This window comes from Neomonachus schauinslandi, chromosome 1 (assembly GCF_002201575.2).
Source record: "Neomonachus schauinslandi chromosome 1, ASM220157v2, whole genome shotgun sequence".
NCBI lineage: Eukaryota > Metazoa > Chordata > Mammalia > Carnivora > Phocidae > Neomonachus > Neomonachus schauinslandi.
The window spans coordinates 66,113,810-66,132,633 of record NC_058403.1 but is presented as its reverse complement, the minus strand read 5'-3'; the positions used below and the strand labels follow the sequence as shown (position 1 = coordinate 66,132,633).

General features: G+C 44.5%; 1 protein-coding gene across 1 annotated transcript in view; it reads right to left on the bottom strand.

Moving 5' to 3' along the window:
* PARP14 (poly(ADP-ribose) polymerase family member 14) overlaps positions 1–8,757 on the bottom strand; it is a 40,822-nt gene extending 32,065 nt beyond the window's left edge. The window contains exons 1-3 of the mRNA XM_044914305.1: positions 8,571–8,757; positions 3,394–3,527; positions 2,602–2,635 (exon numbers count right to left, since the gene is read on the bottom strand). Coding sequence (XP_044770240.1) covers positions 2,602–2,635; positions 3,394–3,527; positions 8,571–8,757 — 355 coding nt within the window. The remainder of the gene's footprint in view (positions 1–2,601; positions 2,636–3,393; positions 3,528–8,570) is intronic.
* Positions 8,758–18,824: the final 10,067 nt, after the last annotated feature.

Below are 18,824 nucleotides of genomic sequence, written 5' to 3'. Positions count from 1 at the left end.
GCATGAGGGAGGGACAGATGAGGAAATCTTAAAAAAAAAAAAAAAAAAAAGTATTAAGTCTCTGTGACTAACATACATGAAGGCTTAAAGAAGAGAGATGACTGAAGTTTCCAGTAGGTGATGGGCAGACTGGTTGAGTACTTCAAGAGAAATAAGGCAGACAGAAAGGGTACTGGTGTGAGGAAGAAGACACAGGTGGCTTTGACATGGTGGCTTTAACATATTTTCCAACGGGAAGGTCGGACACGAGGTCTGGAATTTAGAAGAGAGTCCAGGCTGGAAATATAGAGTTGAAAAAGCCAGAATTTCCTGGGCGCCTGGGTGGCTCAGTTGGTTAAGCGACTGACTTCGGCTCAGGTCATGATCCTGGAGTCCCGGGATCGAGTCCCGCATCGGGCTCCCTGCTCGGCAGGGAGTCTGCTTCTCCCTCTGACCCTCCCCCCTCTCATGTGCTCTCTCTCTCTCATTCTCTCTGTCTCAAATAAATAAATTTAAAAAATCTTTAAAAAAAAAAAGAAAAAGCCAGAATTTCCTGAGCACAAGTGACCGGTATCTCTCTGCTCTTGCATGTCTCTCTTGTACAGGTTCTTCCAATTGCTGGTTTCCACCTTGCAGACCCAGCCCAATTCAGCTTAGCCTGGAACAGGACATTAGCTCAGTGCCCACATCCTCTGGTGTTGGTGTGTGGCTTGACTGACCTATTCTTCCTCTGTCAACTGCTTATCCGTCTTCAACTTCATGCCCAGGGTTTGGCGCATGCCCAGTGCGCTCAGTGTGCAGTATTCTCTGTTCTCCTCATCCCTGAAATGTGGAACCTATTAGGGAACTACCCTCCACCCTGATTTTGCTCGGTTCTGAAGACTGTCTACACCATTCTAATGAATTTCAAAAGTCCTAGCCTTAGGGTCACTGTCAGGATTCAGTGTGGAGCAACCACTCGACAAGGGACCTCCTCTTATGTCTCTTAAAGGGGTCAGTTCAGTACTTCGTTAAAGACGGCCCAACTTCTGGCTGCTTACTATCATTAGAGTCTGGGTCATGTAAAAACAGGTCAGCAAACGAGTCTAAAGTCTCCAGGACAATGAAAAATCCACTGGTGGAGTGGGACTGGACAGCTCTTCCTGAGAATACCCTTGGTGTTGTAAGCAAATCTGAAACAGTGCTGACAAATCAGTTAAGACAGAGTAGGGTAAAATCTATGAAATCATAAGAAACACAGACTTGATTAAAGTCTAGACCCAGGAAATGGTACAGATATAAATGTACCAATATAAAACCACTTCCCGGTCTAAAATTGAGCTTGAGGGTACAGCACATAAGGCATTTTCCAAAAATAGATAAGGATTTAGGGAGTCCCAATGAACACTGGAAGTTACTTGAGCCTGTTTCATATCTGAAGAATAGAAAGCAGTAATTACTCTAAACAGACAAAAGATTCCTATCACATAACAATCATGAGCTTTTTTTTTTTTTTTCCCTAGATGTATTTATTTGTCAGAGAGGGAGAGAGAGAGAGCACAAGCAAGGGGAGCTGCAGGCAGAGGCAGAAGCAGGCTCCCCTCTGAGCAAGGAGCCCGATACAGGACTCGACCCCAGGATGCTGGGATCATGACCTGAGCTGAAGGCAGACGCTTAACCGACTGAGACACCCAGGCGTCCCGAATCATGAGCTTCTTAAGAAAACCTTGAATCCTAGATTCTACGGCTGAATAGTGCCTCCATGTTAGGTAAAAACAATCCATACATCCCTCTCCAGTCGGTTTGCCAAGTAAAGGCAGCTCTCAGCCTACTGCCATTTTCAAAAGAGAAAGTTGCAAAAATGGAAACATGTTCTCAAAACAGTGTCAGTTTTAGAGGATAATAATTTACACATTTTTTTCGGAATTCCTTTTCCCTAAGATCTGGATAAACGTATCACTTTATCTCTCTTGTCCAGCCATTCAGCACAGGTCGACATCTCTCCCCTTTATAAGAGCATGCTTGGCCAGGAAAACGAGCTGCCTCTTCAGTAAGTGGCAGCTGGTACGGCAGGCCAACACCCAGACACTAGGAAAGCTGCAGAGTCCACAAGGGTTATGAGGTGGCGGCTGTTTCCTACAGCAGAAGGGATAAGAAGAGCTCTGGGGGTGCTGCACCCACATCCCGCACCCAGCACGTAGAAGCTCTTGTCCACCGTCCTGTTGTGGCCCCAGAGGACAGCGCCCTCCAGACCCAGTGCTCGGAAACTGACTTAGCCACACAGGACACACACTGACACTTCGTGTCCTTGCTTCTCGATGGCAGTTGGGCACAGGCGGGCTCTACAGGTCAGTTTATCACCATCTCCCAGGCACCTCTTCGCCTCCTTTCAATTGCAAGGTGTCTCCCAGTCCCCACAGAGAGATCTGTTCCCATCCTTCTGACCTGAGCCCTAAGATCTCAGGGGCCTCCCCCCCGTGCTCACCCTCAGCACAGCTGGCTGCGAGTAAGCAGATGGCATCTCTAAGCTAAGCACACCCTGCTTTGTGAAGTCAAGAAGAGAAGGATGAGCCCTGCAAGTGCCATCCTTAATGAAAGCAAACCCACTGGCGAAGGTCAGCCATCTCAGTTCTTTGCCCTTACCTGGTTCTTTGACATGTTCTTTGATCTTCAATTCCTGAAATCCAATAAACGATAGAGTAGCATCAAGAAATGACTAATAATTTCTTTACATTGAGAAACTGTCCCTGGGACTGGACCGGAGACATCGGGCCAATAGAAACAATAATAAAAAGCTCTGGCACTTACGCTGTTGAATGCACCTCACGTGTAATGACATATCCACTTAGCACAAGAATCACTGCTAAAAATGAGTCACAAATTACTAAAACCCAATTAACACCAAGTGCTTGCGGTGTGGGTAACACCTAAATCTTTCCCCCATTTAATGTTTATTGAGTGTTTACTATTAACAAGCACCGTGCCTTGTGCTTTACAGAGATTGTCTCATTTAATCCTCACAACGATCCACCAACCCACCAACCCAATGGATTATTGTCCCATTTTACAGTCAAGGAGATAGCACAGGTAGTATGGATCTCTGTCCCCTCAAAATGATGTAAAAATAAAACAAACTGAGCAAGTTCCAGGTTAAAAGCACCCAAACAAACTCAAAAATTTACATCTCAAAGCAGCCTCATTATAATCTGCAAATTCTGACTTTTCAGAAAGTGTCTAAAATCAAACAAAAAGCGCCTCCTCCTTCATTATTCCATACCTTCCCCATGACTGCTTTCACTCCCTCCACATCTGTAAGGTGCCTTCTATTCCAATTTGATTTATACTTCTCATCCCACTATATTCTCCATATTGTGATTTTCTTCCCACACAGCTTGGCAGAACACCCTACTTCCCTTTACTCACGCCTTGACTTACGTTTGTTGGAATTTCCCCCTCAAAGACATCCTGGACTTCATCTGGGGCTGTGGGCAACTGGACAGTTAACTGGAATGCTCCTATTCCTGGCCATAGCAACTCATGGTTCTTTGTCTCCAGAACTTTTTGCCGAACTGAAAAAAAAAAAAAAAAGAAGAAACTGTCAAGCAATCTTTATTCACCAAATTATTCCATGATTTCCATAGGGCTTCATCATTTGCAATCAACGGCTTAGTCAGTTTCCCAAGCAAGTCCTTGTATGGTGAAAAGAAGAAAAGTTTAGCAAGTACACCTGGGTTTCAATCCCATCTTTACCCTTATTTTTTTTAACCCCTGGGCATGTTCCTTAATAAGTCTTACTTGCAAAGCCTCAGTCTTCTTGTCTATTAATAAGTAATTAATGAAGACTGTCTTATATAGGTGTTACATGGATTAAATTAAAAAACATTATAAAGGACTTAGTATAGTCCATAATGCTCAGGAGGCACTAAGAAAGGTAACAATATTTATTCCACAAGTGAAGGGAAATAATCAAAGTATGCCTCATGGTGAACCCAGCGAAGACTGAGTGCTGGGACGTGGCCCGATGAAAGCTGTGTTTTAGGAAGGCAATTTGAGTGACCAAGAGCACAATGGCCAGGAGCCTAGTGAAAAAGCTGTTTCATTCAGTTCCTTAACCTGTGATGATAAGAGCCTCACATCCAATAGTAAAAGGAGTAGAAAAGAAGGGATGGGAGAAATTAAAAAGAAAAAAAGAATCAGCACAGCAGACAGCTGGGTTGTAGTGAAAAAACTGAACAGTGAACAGAAGAGTCCGAAGACTTGGATTTAAATTCCAACTCTGCCAAAAACGAGATGAGTGACATTGAGAAAATATCTTAACTTCTTGAGTCTGTTTCCTCCCTTGAAACAGTGTCTGTGAATGAATTTTGTAACACCCACAAGAGCTATGCAAGTGTAAGTTTATAATTATAAGCCGGAGCAGCCAGAGAGAGAAAAGGAAAATCAGTGCATCTCAGGCCATGGAGAACCGGCAAGGAGCCAGTTTAGAGGAGGAGGCGTGCTCAACATAGTCAGCTGGTGCAAAGAGGTCAGGGTGAAGGGGAACCTCTGAGAGTGCCCTACTCCTCCCAGACGTGGCTCTGACGTGCATGTTGGGCCACTATCTTGCATGCCGGGGTGGATGGGTGGAAAGGCCAAGGATATAGGGAATCCTTCATAAGAAGGAGCTGGAATAGCTTTCCCACCTCAATCATCCACGAAAGGGCAGGAGGTGTGAGGCCTTCACTGGATGCCAACTCAGAAACAGGCCCCAGAAACAATATGAGAAAGAACGCCAGACTCTACTTTCACTCTTCATGAGATAGCAGATGTTTTCACGTGGACTCCTGAGGGGCTGTCCTAAGCTAGCGGGAGGGCTGAGGACCCCATATGACCCCTGAAGCCTGAAGCCTGAGAACAAGTCAATTTTTGTAAGCCAAGTTGTCTCGAGTCTTGGGCTTCTGTGATGCATTCCTTTTACAATCCCCTAGACTTTGGGAGAATCTTATCCAGGCATCTAAATGCAAAAGCCTGTTCTGAGATTGTGCACAATATGCAGGGCACGAGGATTTCGAGAGAGCAGACAGTAGCAATAGGAGTAAGTGACCCGCCACAAGCACAAGGGGAATCTGGGAGGAAAAAGAGCTGAAACCCTGATGTCCAGCCACCCTTCCCCATGTGGACAGTCTCCCTTCTGCACCAACCTCAGACCGCTGACATTTAATTTTACTTAAAGAGGAAATGGGTTCCCTTACCCCGAACAGACTGAAAATTATCAGAAGCCAAATTATGACCGAAAGGATGATAAATGCACACATCTGAAACAGGGCTTAATAAGTTAATTTACACTGGACTTCTCAGAAATTGAGTGAACTATTTAAAAGTAAGATACAGGGGCGCCTGGGTGGCTCAGATGGTTGGGCGTCTGCCTTCAGCTCAGGTCATGATCCCAGGGTCCTGGATCGAATCCCGCATCGGGCTCCCTGCTAGGTGGGGAGCCTGCTTCTCCCTCTGCCTCTGCCTCTCTCTCTCTCTCTCTCTCTGACTCTCATGAATAAATAAATTAAAAAAACATTTAAAAAAAATTTTTAAAAATTAAAAAATAAAAGTAAGATACAGCTTCCAAATACTTCTGTTTGCTATACACGAATTTCTTCTTTTTTTAAAAGATTTTATTTATTTATTTGAGAAAGAGAGAGAGAGAGCATGAGCAGGGGGAGGGGCAGAGAGAGAGGGAGAAGAAAGCTCCCCACTGAGCAGGGAGCCTGATGTGGGGCTTGATCCCAGGACCCTGATGCAGGGCTCGATCCCAAGACCCTGAGATCATGACCTGAGCCAAAGGCAGAAGCTTAACTGACTGAACCACCCAGGTGTCCCAGCTATACACTAATTTCTACAGAGCAGTGCTGTTGGGCTCATTCTTGCTACATGAATCATGTGAAGAAAGTAGTGCTACACGGTGCCTCGCACCCGGTGAGGCCACCTCCTGGGGTGGGGGGGGGGGGGGAGTCCCTGCAGAAGAACCAGGGCCCGACAACCAGGACCACTGGGAGGGAGGGCGCGGTCAACCATTGTTAGCAAATTTCTGGAAACCTGTTACTGGGGCAATAGCTCCTCAGGTAGGAAACTGAAACTGAATAGGCACTTCCTGCCACACACACCCCTCTTCCCCGCCCCCAGGGCCTTTGCCCATAAAAGGTTTCGATTTGTACTAAGTTGGAGCTGTCTGTGCTGGGGGTACCACAAGAGGGGCCGCTGGAGCAGCCTGGGGACGGAGGTAGGGGAGGTGGGCTGCGTGATGAAAGGAAGGAAGCCTGTGGGGGAGACTGCCACCATTTCTGCGTTCAGGGCTAGAACAGAATGATGTTATTGACACAAAAGTGTATTTTGCGCTGTTGGTATTTTTATGCTGTTTGTATTTTCTACTAATCATCTCCCTTTTTTGTTCATTCAGGGTTGGCAACAAACAACGGGGCTTCCCAAAGTTTAGCACACCAGGGCCCCCCCGGAGTGCTGGTCAAGCACACAGAGTCCCGCTCACCCACCCCCGGGGTTCCTAAATCTCTAAGAGGCAGCAGGCACTGGGTCTGTTTAGTCTGTTGCGAAGTCAGACGCAGAGGCCAGTGGCCCCAGATTGAGAACCACTGGGGAGGTTAAGAGGATTCTAAAGAGGTAAGTGTCCCTAAGGGCCAGGCCCTTATGATGTTGACAGTTGCAATCAAAGTGGTAAAACTCCTTGAGGAAAATGAAGTCCAGGGGAAATGGCTTACATCGCACAGCTGCCCTTCCGAGCATTCCTCAGTGAAATGAGGCCTTGGAAAACTCGGTACTTGGTTTTCCTAAGGGCTCTGAGCCTAGTAGGTCTCCTGTCCCCCACCTGCCTCCCCCTACACACACTTTGCTGGGGAGCCCCTCTACTCTCTGGGTTTCATTTCTTCCGTTCCAGATCTCTGCTTAGAGCATGCCAGTTTCTCTCAGGTAAGCCTCATTGCCTCTCCCCTGGCTCAAATGCTTCTTCAGATCCAGCGACGGGAAGGTAGAATCAGTGCTTGTCCACTTCCTTTCCTATGAGATTCCAAAGGAAAAAGCGCACGCTCCGGGACCAGCAGCTCACAGGCCTCTCACTGCAGACCTGGTCTTGACCCAGCAGATAATAACTGGGTGGGTGCTTATCCTCTCTTTCCTAAAGCTAACAGCAAGGGTGGGGGGGAGAACTCAGCCGCTCAACTGCCTGGGGTTAGGGTTGAGGGGAGCTCAAAACTCCCAACCCACATAAACTCAGAATGTCACCCCTGCTCCCAGTCCAAGGACCACCCTGAAACTGAGGGAAGAGGTACCAGCGCACCCTCAACGAAGATTCTGTGTGTTGATCAACAGCAAGCAGCCCTCCAATAACTTTCTATATTTACACCCAATGTGCTTTTAGACAACACTTTCATACCTCCTCCAAGTGACCCCAGAAACACTGGGAATCTCACGACCTGTAGGAAAATCCCACTGACAACTCACATTCCTTTAACACCTTTTTTTCCCCACCTAAAAAATAACTGAAGAAAAGGGGGGCTCTCCCTCTCCGTCCCTCTCTCTCAGAGCATTGACCTCAGTTACCAAATCCAGAATAGTACACGAATACATATCTTCCATGTGCACGCTGATTTTCATGTTTCAAGGACTCAGTTGTCCTCAACCTAGAACATTGCATGGATCTCCTAAAAGTGATTTCCAGGGTCTCTCCCAACAGAAGTCAAGGTACTTATTTTCAACCAAATTTATCTCCTTAAAGTATATTTGGACATGTCTCTCCTCTGCCTACCTAGGGGAAAGTTCATAGTCTTTATGGTGTAATTCAAGGTCCTCTACCATCTCAACCCAACTTTCTCTTAGCCTTAATTTCCTCTCCACCACTTCACAAGAAGGAGGTTTAATGACAGAAGGCCTAAGATTTTTAAAATATAGGTACACCCCCCACCCCCCGGCTTAGCCTTCTGAAATTTCTCAGCCCCCATCTGCAGATCTTGCTTGTACACGGAGATTAATAGAGTCACCGCTCAACCCAAACCTCCCTGAGGGCGCTCTGCATGTCGCCTGAGGATGCCCCGTGCTTCCCTGCCCCCAGCACCTGTCCATGCAGTGTGCTCCCATCGGAATAGTCCTCCCCAGTATCCTGCCTGTCAGGAACGGAATTGGCCCTCAGGAATCAGTTTAGATGTGTGGCTCTCCCTGGAAATTTTCTCTTCCCTTCAAATCGTGCTCCCATCAATCTTTGGAGTTCTAGAACAGCTGCTTTAATAGGAAGGAAAAAAACTGCAATGGAATAGCAACTCCGCCCCTAACACAGTAGGTCGCCTTGTAAAAGGAGGTGAGTGAAGCAGCCTATCACTACTCTTTTCCGTTTCACCGCGCTGCAAGTTTAGCCTTAGAACTCACTTGCGCGGGTCTGCCGCCACCTCCAGGCAGCACCTGGGAGTGCTTATGGCCCCTCGCGCACTCTTCTTCGGGTCTGCAGCCCCGCGCCCTCCCTCCCTTAAGGCTGCTGCCGGAGCCGGGCGGGGTCTCCCGCTGTGCGCCCCGGTTCCTAGTTACCCTGCGGGAAGACCCCGGTTGTCCCCTCTCACGCCCACCCTTACACCCCTCACCGTCCTCTAGATGGAAGAACACCAGGAAGCGGGACGGGGTGCCGGGCTCCTGGCAGACCTCACAATCCCCGCCTCCGGATCTCCTCGCGCTCTGGAAGTACATCTGCAACTTGGTGCTCAAGTTCTCCGGGGGGTCGGGGCCCCAGGACCCTTCGACCAGCAGTGGGAAGGAGCCGAGCGCAGCCATTCTCAGCTCCGCTGATCTGTCCCCGCTGTTCGACCCACCCCGACTGTGGCAAACTTTGTCCCTTTAGGTTTCGGTTTCATTTCCCAGAAAACTCCTCCCCTGACATTAGTTTCTGCCTGTGGCTGTAAATAGCTGTGCCAGGATCGAGCTAGTCCGTGTGTCGACTCCCGCAGTCCTTCACCTTCAGCTCTGGCCCACAGCGAAGGCTGATTGGTCATCGCCACTCCAAGCAACTGGTCCTGCGCCCTTTGTAAACTTGGGTCCCTAAGCTCGGGTACTGTGTGCCACTGGCCCCCTCAAGTCACATCTTTGACCACGCACAAACACAAAGACAACTTCATTTTTGCTGCAGGGCACCGTTTTACAAGAAAGTAAAATGGCTTGGCAAACTGTGATTCTTTACAATGTAGAGAGAAGTCCCCAGATAAGCCCCAAACAATGATCAGAATTGTATCTGGCTTTTTTTTCTTTTGCATTTTGTTCCCTGATCTGTTAATATTATATGTCCAGAAATATAGAAAGGGGGGGATGGTACATTCCCAGTTCTTTATGGAATATTTACTATGTGCCATGCGCCTGGGATGGATTCAACAAACACAGTTCCTGCCCTCATTGAGCTCAACAAAGCTGTGGGGATACGGTGGAGTAAGTGCTCTTGGAGGGAATATCTGGAACAAATTAGGAGGGCCTCCTAGCCCAGGAGTGGGAGCTCAGGGAGAATTTATGGGGAGGTGACACGTAACCTGAGGCCTAAGGATGATGGGGATGTTGACGCTAAAAGTAAAAGTCAGTTATTTTACCAGCAAAATGGGAATAGCAGAGAATTGCAATTTCGGACAAGCAAACTACTGCAAAAATTATCAGCTAGTCCAACAAAGCTGAGGACAAGAAGGAGGAAGTTAGGAGGGGTTGTTTTGAACAAAAGTCTATTGGGGAAAGGCAAAAGTTCAGGGTGATGGCAGTTTCTCATTGGCTGAGTTAGGGTAAGCGAGTTCTTCTTGGGGCTTGTTACTGGTGACACTCTCCTATTGAGGATTCTTCTGTGGAGGTCGGTAATTGTCAATTTTTCCTGTGATTGACGTGGAGGGGTATGCCATGTGAGCTCTCCCTTCTGGCCTCCCGGCTCCATTTTAGTGAGATTTCCCTTTATTAACTTACCCAGAGGAAAATCTTGGAGGGCTGAGACGAGGGGGGGCGGTTCCCATAATATAACTGACTGGTACGGAATCACTCCGGCTGCGCTGTAGTAGCTAGAGTAGAGGCAGGGAGGTCAGCCACGTGGCTACTGTAGTGTCCCAAGTGAGTGGCTGAGACCAGGGTGCTGGCAGAGGAGGACCTTCTGAGAACGAGAGAGATTCCAAGTCGGTATTGAAGGCAAAGCTGCAGGACCTGCTGAAAGATGTGGACAGGGAGCAAAGATGGTCAAGTACGACTCCCTGGCTATCCATGGACGGTCGGAGTGGCTGGCCAGGTAAAGCGGCATCCACCAGATGGGAGCACCGAGGTGTAGCCGGAAATGCGGGAGAGAGGCTAGAATGTATGTGTCTTTGACCTGTAATACAAGAGTGTTTCAAGTGGAAAGGAGCGGTTTTCATTCAAACACTGCCAATATATCATGTAAGACAAGGTCTCTTGGACTGCGGGCCCCCGCAAACACTGTCTCCAGGTGAGGAGAGAGGAGAGGGACCTGGCAGTGGATGGAGATCTGAAAGGAAGGGAAGGAAGCGAAGGCAGCCAAGCGTAATCAGCTCTTCGCAGAAGTGTGACTGAAGGGGCAGAAAGAGTTAGGCAGCAGTGTATGGGGTGATAGGATTGGGGAGCTGTTATTTCTGTTTTCTGGCTTTTAAAATATTTTTTAAGATGGAAGAGTCTGAGGCATGCTTGAATACTGGTGGAACGAAGTGAAGGGCAGGTAGAAGATACAGGTTGTAGGAGGAGGTGGGAGGGTATTCTGGAGGCAGTCACCGTAGGGAAGGAACACTTCCCACTGCACCAGAAGCGAGGCGGAGATGGAGAACAGAAGTAGGTGATTCTGAATGACTGCTGATGGGAAGCGGTGGGACTTCTCCCCAACGGCTTCTGTTTGCTCTGTGAAGGAGGTGGTGAGGTCTCAGACACAGCCTAAATTAGAGCTGCTTGCCCGTGCAGGACTGGACCTTCCACGTCATCTTCTAAGAGACCCAAAGCCGGGCCAAAGAGAGGTTACTCCCTGGGCTTTTATTCCTGCTCAGGAGCAGGCTGAACAATACTTGGGTATTTCTCCCAGACGCCAGCTTTCTGCCTGCAGGTGGCGCGCATCATCCAGTCCCAACCACCCTGCGCGCCAGCAGGGGAGGCGGGGAGGACAGGGAAGGGCCAGCCACAGCTCTCAGCCACACAGTGGTGACCCTTTGCCCCAGGGTGTCTCACCCCAAGCTACAACTAATATCAACCCCCTCCTTTACTCAGAGTTTGGGATTCCAGAACTGAGCAGTTTATCTTTTTCCTCACATTATCATTTTCCAAGAAATAGAGGGAAATGGAAATCATTTATTTATAGTGGAAGTTTTATCTGGCCATTTCTGGATTTCTTTCAAGAATTTACTTAATTATTGGCAATGTCTGAGAGCTGCTCAGACTCAAAGACTGTTCTTCAACCCTGGGTGGACTGGGAAGGAGTTAGCAGAGGATCAGGATGGCAGGTCTTAAAAACCAAACAAGGAAAGTTCTAGAAAAAGCAAATTGCTACTCGTCATCAGCCCCTGAAGTACTTGAGTACTTGACTTCTCTCCTGATGGGTTTGTCCCTATTCACTTTGTACCCTACCCCCTCCCACTGTGTGCTTATTCTCTCTCAATTCTCCATCTCCAACGGGTGTCTACCTCCTGAACCGCATTTCCTTCCAATGAATCAAATGTCTTCTCAGGGCGTGGGAAGTGGCCATGTCCACCTGTGAAAGGTGAAATGAAATGGAGTCATTTATGTCAGGGGTTTTTAAATAGAGCTGGGAGGCCATTAAGGAGGTGGACCTTACGCACATCCTCGCTAGGTGGAACCATGAACTTCTGAACTAAGCCATATAGCAAACACTCCAAGAACTCTGCGTAAACACCTACAAGTTCCTACATAACTGACTTCTGCTCGGAGATGACCTTAGCAACCAGCTAGGTTTAACCAAGATTAGTTTTCTGCTGCCAACACCAATCAAAATTCTTTGTAAACAACATATACAACCCTTCACGTTTTGTCTTTAAAAACCCCAGAGCTTCGTTCCCTAGGGAGACAATATTTGGGTTGCTGCCCAAATTTGTGTACCTGGAATTTGAAATTCTAAGACCCCAAATAACTGCTTTTGTTTTCATTCTGTCCTGCCTCTTTTCTTGGTCAACACCCCCACACAACCACAGCTGATCTTGATGTAACAGCCCACAACCGCATTTTTGGACTGAACTTCCCTTTCTCTACTTCATCTAAATGTCTCCCTTCGGCTTCTCTACAAACTTCTATAACCCAGTATCAGGCTCCTTTCAACTTCTCTACAAACCAGCATTTCTCCCATTTGAAGTGCTTTTTTGGGAAAAGGGTAGCTTTCCCATCTGTCCTGAATCAGTGAGTTGTGAGGACCTCGTGCCCACCTCTCCACCACACTTTGCTCCGGAAGCTCCTGGCCCAGTCCCCTAAAATAGGATGTGACTTCAGAAGTGAGGCAAGCCACCCTCAGTGGTAACACTCTGCTACCACCCCAAGTTCAGTCCTCAGGGGGAGTCACCTGATGGACATACCCAGTTTCTGGCCTTCCTCCCTGTGTTCAGGTCCCTTTCAGGAGCTGCATGTTCTTCAAGCTTCCAAGGGGTAAGTCTCTAATACCTTCACTCCTCTGCCAGCATAGTAATCCTTCATGGCCCATTTTCCTAAACAGGAGTCATTTAGGCTCACTAATACTATCATTGGGTGGGAAGTGAAGGGAGGATTCTGCAGGGGTCCAGAGTAGTCTAGATCTTTCCAAGTTTGGGTGAGGTGAAGAGTAAAACAAAGCAACAATCCTTCCTGGCCACTGAATCACACATGCATATGTGAATCACACATGCATATGTCTCAAGATAGGCATTAACTCTCAGAGAGAGTACAATCTAGATCATATTTACAAAGAAAAGCGTACAATATTTTACTCCCATATCATACCACACATGATCTCCACCAGTGATGTGCTGTTAAATATTGAGCAATCAGCTCTCTGGAGAAAAGAATTTGCATATATGTTTTTGTTTATTATACATTTTCGGGATATAGAGGTTGTATAGCACATAATTTGCAAATAATAAAATATACAATACTCCTTATTGTAAATTTCAAATAACCAATTGATCCTCACAGAATATTTCAATGATTTTTGTCCAACTCTTATATGTGTAGCCAAACTATGGTTGCAATCATCAATGAGTATAATTCTTACATAAATGTTGGTTGATACTTCAGTTTACATTAAGTGGGATGAAAATGAAACAATGAAGACATATGTCAGAACTCCTCTGATTGTCACTGACATGAGCTCCTTCTTTGCTGAATTGGAGAATAGTTTTCAAATGCTGGAAGAATATTTCTTCATTTGTGTTCTTTAAAATGTAATGGCTGCAGACATGACACACATTTAAATTTAATCTACCTTATTAACATATTCTCCACTGGTTTCTGAAGTCTAGACAATTAACAAAGCAATAAATCAAGTCCTGATTTGTAGTGTTTGCCAATTCCATGGTGTAAATATCCTCACTATGGCTGACTTGAGTTTCCGATGTGATATCTCTGAATGCGGAGTTGAGCAGAGATGAACAGTAGCACACCATTATATAATATTTTACCATAGGGATACAGTAGACAGAAAGAACTCGAGTATAGACAATAATAAAATGTAGTAAAATAATTAGGAAGTGATGACTTTTCAGTATTTATTATTTTAAAAAATATGATCTATTTTTAAAGTTGACCCTTGAACAACGCGGGTTTGAACTGTGTGGATCTACTTATATACGGATGTTTTTGATACAATACAGTATTGTAAATGTACTTTCTCTTATGATTTTCTTAATAACATTTACTCCTCTCCAGCTTACTTTATCGTAAGAATATAGCATATAATACAGCTAATATACAAAATGTATGTTAATCAACAGTTTATGTTATCTGTAAGTGGGCTATTAGTTAAGTTCTTGGGAGTCATAAGTTATATGTGGATTTTTGACTAAAGATCCAAAAGTGGTTGCCACCCCTAACCCCTGCATTGTTCAAGGGTCAACTGTAATTCTAAATAATGGTGGTTAATAACTGCTCACAAACTTCTGAAAATTTAGCCATCAATTCCGGCGAGCCAGTGTGAGCTGCTTCCAGCACAAGACTATACTCTCCTCCCAACAGAGGTAGTATTATAGAATAGAGCAGTCAGGATACTCTTCCACCTTCAGTACCCCCAACCCAGTCCCAAACACACACCTTAGTACAATTGTTATGCTGATAGTCCCCAAGTCAGATAGATTTTAAAGCTGATTGCTTCCCTTTGTTCCTACAGCCAATTAGTCACCAACACAAAAATTCATTAATCTACTCATTAGTTTTGAGAAATCGCCTCTGGAAGAAATAAAAGCAATAACTGAAATCACAAAACAATGACAAATGTAGTAAAAAAATAAAGTGTAATAATTAATACAACAAACTTTAAGAAAATTAATATCAACTCCATTTTACTAGGAGGAAACCAAGGCATAGAAAGGTTAAATATTTGCCCCAAGTTCACAGCTAGGAAATGGTGGAGCTGGGATACAAACCCAGGCTAACGACATGATGCTATACCTGCATAGGGACGTCCCGCTGAGATCCCGTCTTCAGGGTCATAAACCCATTCTCCAGCTGCTGGCACTACTGGCCGCTGACAGCCCACGGTGCTATCCCTCACTGGCCTTGCCTTCCTCATCTCTCCCACCTATAGCTTCCTCTTGGCAGAGAATATTTCTGTCTCCTACATCTGAGTCCCGTTCTACCCCCAGGCCGAGCTAAACATAGCATATTTTTGTGATCTCAGTAACAAAGCTGAGGTAGTGAGGGTCTCTCATATGTGGTGGATGATTTGTTCATTTCTCCTTGTAATTTTGCCACTTTTTGCTTATCTTTTTTACTTTTGCTTAATTTAAGGCTGTTTAGGTTCAAGATTTTCGTATCATCCAAGTGAATTGTTCCTTTTCTTCATTGTGTGCTTCTCTTTCTCCTTTATTGATTCTCATTGTCTTAAAGTCCATTTTGTCTTATATTGATATTCCTATGACTATGTTAATTTGGTTAGTCCTTGCTGAGTGTGACAGACACTTTGAGTGGGTTAGTTAGTTACTCAAAGGCAGTCACCCTTGCCTTGTTAGGAGAACTTCAGTTTTTTTCAGATACTCAGCAGCAAAGTGCTTAGGTAAAGTAGATGCTCTTTCAGACCCATACTTGACTCATGGTTGGGGTAAGCCAGTTTTAGTCATCTCATTACCTTCTAGAGGGGTTGGTTTAAAGATGGCGATGTGACCCACTTCGGCAAAGAGATGTAAAGGGGAAGTATGCTGTCTGTCCAGGAAAGTGCTTCCTCCATAAAGAGACACTTAAGCGGAAATCCTTTTTCCCTCTTTTTTGGGATGTTATCAGGTGAGATGTGATCATGGGAGATGCTGCAGCCATTTTGTAACCATGAAGGCCAATATCTCAGAAACATTGAGAATGGCATATTGGAGAGATAGAAAGAGCCTAAGCCCTTGATGGCGTTATTTATCTACAGAACCAGCCTTAGAACTACCTACCTCCAGGTTTCTTACTGAGTCAGTAAACGTTCTTGTTGCTTAAGCCTCTTGTAGTTAGGTATTCAGTTGCCTACAGCTGAGAGTATTCTGATATCCCTGAATAACTTTTTCATTCCTTTTCTGTGAAATGTTTACTTATATCTCTTGTTAGCAGAATATAGCTGCATTGTTTTTAATCCAATGTCTTCTAATTAGTAAATATAAAAGTATAGGCATTATAAATGACTAATATAGTGGGTCTTATTCCTACCATTTTATTTTACGAGTTTTTAATTACCTTTGTTTTATTCCTTGCTTACTTTTCTTCTTTTCTTGTTTCATATTAGATTGATAGTTTTTCTTTATTCCTTCTTCCACTCTCCATTTGGTTTGAATTCACAAATTCTATACCTATTCTTTTGCAGGTCTTAGACTTAACAGTCTAAAGTTAATCAATACATCTTCTCAAACCTTAGAAAAACTTAACCCTATCTTGCTATCCTTTTGTTATTGTTAACTGTTTTTTTTTAAAGTTTATTTATTTTTTAAAAGATTTTATTTATTTATTTGTCAGAGAGAGAGAGAGCACAAGCAGGGGGAGCAGCAGGCAGAGGGAGAAGCAGACTTCCCGCTGAGCAAGAAGCCCAATTCAGGACTCTATCCTAGTAGCCTGGGATCATGACCTGAGCCGAAGGCAGATGCTTAACTGACTGAGCCACCCAAGCATTCCTAAAAGCTTAAATTAATCTTTTTAAAAGATTTAAATATTTATTTAGATTTAAGAACATGTTTAATGATTTCATTTTCTTTGAAACCCTCTCCTTTCTTTTTCATTCAATTTTCTTCTTCCTAAAGTAGACACTTAGCCTTTGCAATACTCTTTTCGAGAGCTTATGGATGGTGAACTTACTCATTCTGTTTGCCTGAAAATGTCTTTCATCTTAAAGATGTTTTTTATTTTGAAATAATTTTTCCCTTACCGAAAAGTTGTTAGAGTAGTAAAAGGACATTTTTTTCTGAACAATTTGAAAGTAAGTACACATGATTATTTCCCATAATGTATAATGGTATTAATGTGCACAATGGTTATTTAATTTTATTTAGAGAAGCTAACCACAGGGCACCTGGGTGGCTCAGTCAGTTAAGCGTCTGACTCTTGATTTTGGGTCAGGTCATGATGTCAGGGTCATGAGATTCAGCCCCGGGTAGGGCTCCTCACTCAGCACAGAGTCTGCTTGGGATGCTCTCTCTCCCTCTCCCTCTGCCCCTCCTCCTACAAATGCCCTCTATAAATAAATAAATAAATAAATAAATAAATAAATAAATAAAATAAAATCTTAAAAGAAAAGCTAACCATAATATGAGATTTAATTTAGTTCCCTGGAAGCAAACTCAGACAGAGGGTTGAGTGCAAAGGTTTATTAAGGGGCATCCCAGGGAGATACATCTGCAAAGATTTGGGGAAGGCAGATCTGGGCACAGGGAGAAACTGACTTGCAATATAGTTGCAACTGAAGCCTCAACCAATCCTATGAAGAATGCTGGAACTAAGAGAGGTTTTGTAGTTTTCCCAGATTGGGGAAAGAAGTCATTCCTTTGAAGCTCTGCATCATCCAGTCGTGGGAGAGGCCATTCTCTACAGGCTCAGATCAATTTCCAGTGAGGGATGCAGCTGTGACCTGTCAACAGCAGATATTCCTAGCAGCTGGGAGCAAAGTTAGCTGCTCCTAAGATGGGGATCAGGATGGACACCTCTGTATCCTCTTCAGAGTATTAGGAGTTAGGATAATATGATGGTGAAGGTCTAGGTCAGACAACTTGGGTTCAAGACTAATTCTGGATTTTATCAGCTATGTGACCTTGGGCAAATTAACCAAAATCTATAAATCTTTGCTTTCTCATCTTTAAAAATATGTATAACATTACTTACCAAGATACGTTGTTTTCAGGATTATATAAGATAAAAAGATAAGTATATAAACAGCATTATATAGTGCCTGACTCATAAGTTTGAATTATACTGTTATTTATTTTTTTAAAAGATTTTATTTACTTATTTGAGACAGAGAGAGAGTGCACGAGAGGGGGTAGGGTCAGAGGGAGAAGCAGACTCCCCACTGAGCGGGGAGCTTATGCGGACTTGATCCTGGGACTCTGGGATCATGACCTGAGCCGAAGGCAGTCGCTTAACCAACTGAGCCACCCAGGTGCCCTACTGTTATTTTTTTTTTAAGATTGTATTTATTTATTTATTTGAGAGACGGAGACAGAGTATGAGCAGGGGGGAGAAGGCAGAGGGAGAGGGAGAAGCAGACTCCCTGTTGAGCAGAGAGCCGGATGTGGGGCTTGATCCCAGGACCCCGAGATTATGACCCAAGTCGGAGGCAGATGCTTAACTGACTGAGCCACCCAGGCACCCTATGCTGTTATATTTAATTAGTCTGCTAAGAAGTCTGTTAGAATGTATCGATTTATTAATATTTTTTAAAAATTGCCTTCCAGATTTATTGATTTTTTTCTCTACTCGTTTTCTGGTTTTGATTGCATTGATTTATGCTTTTCTCTTTATTATTTCCTTTCTTTGACTTGTTTTGAGTTTAATTTGCTCTTCTTTTTCTAGTTTCTTAAGACAGAAGTTTATACCACTGACTTGAAGTCTCTCTCTTTAGAAAAAAATATAAGCATCTAATGTTATAATGTTACATTGCTTGAGCTGCATCCCACCCTTTGTTTGGGGTGGAGGGCAGGGAAGGGTGATGAGGAGTGGTGAGGTGAAGGCTTCTTTTTGGGGCTCCTTAGAAAATATACTGGAATTCTTGGTTAGAGATTCTTGGTCCCAGTTTGTATCAGTTCTATGGAAATGGCTAATAGTAGATATAGTTATTTCCATAGTTAGCCCTTAAAATCTATCCTTTGTCTTCTGTATTAACCACAGAACCTTCATTCACCTAATTTTGTGAGTAAATATGTATATTTCTGGCTTTCATTAAGAAAAAAGTATAATTGAGAACTATGATTTACATGTGTAAACTGTCAGACAGAAATATGATTTAAGTACATGTACGATAACATTGTGTTGGAGGTCCCCAAGACCACCCCACTGGTGCGGTAATTCTCTGGGAGGACTCACCAGATTCAGCATGCAGTCATACTCACAGCTGTGATTTATTACAGAGAAAGGATATGAAGCAGAATTGGCAGAGGGGAAAGGTGTATGGGAAGAAGTTAGAGGAAACCAGCCTAGAGCTTCCAAGAGTCTTCTCCCAGGGGGGTCACACAGGATAT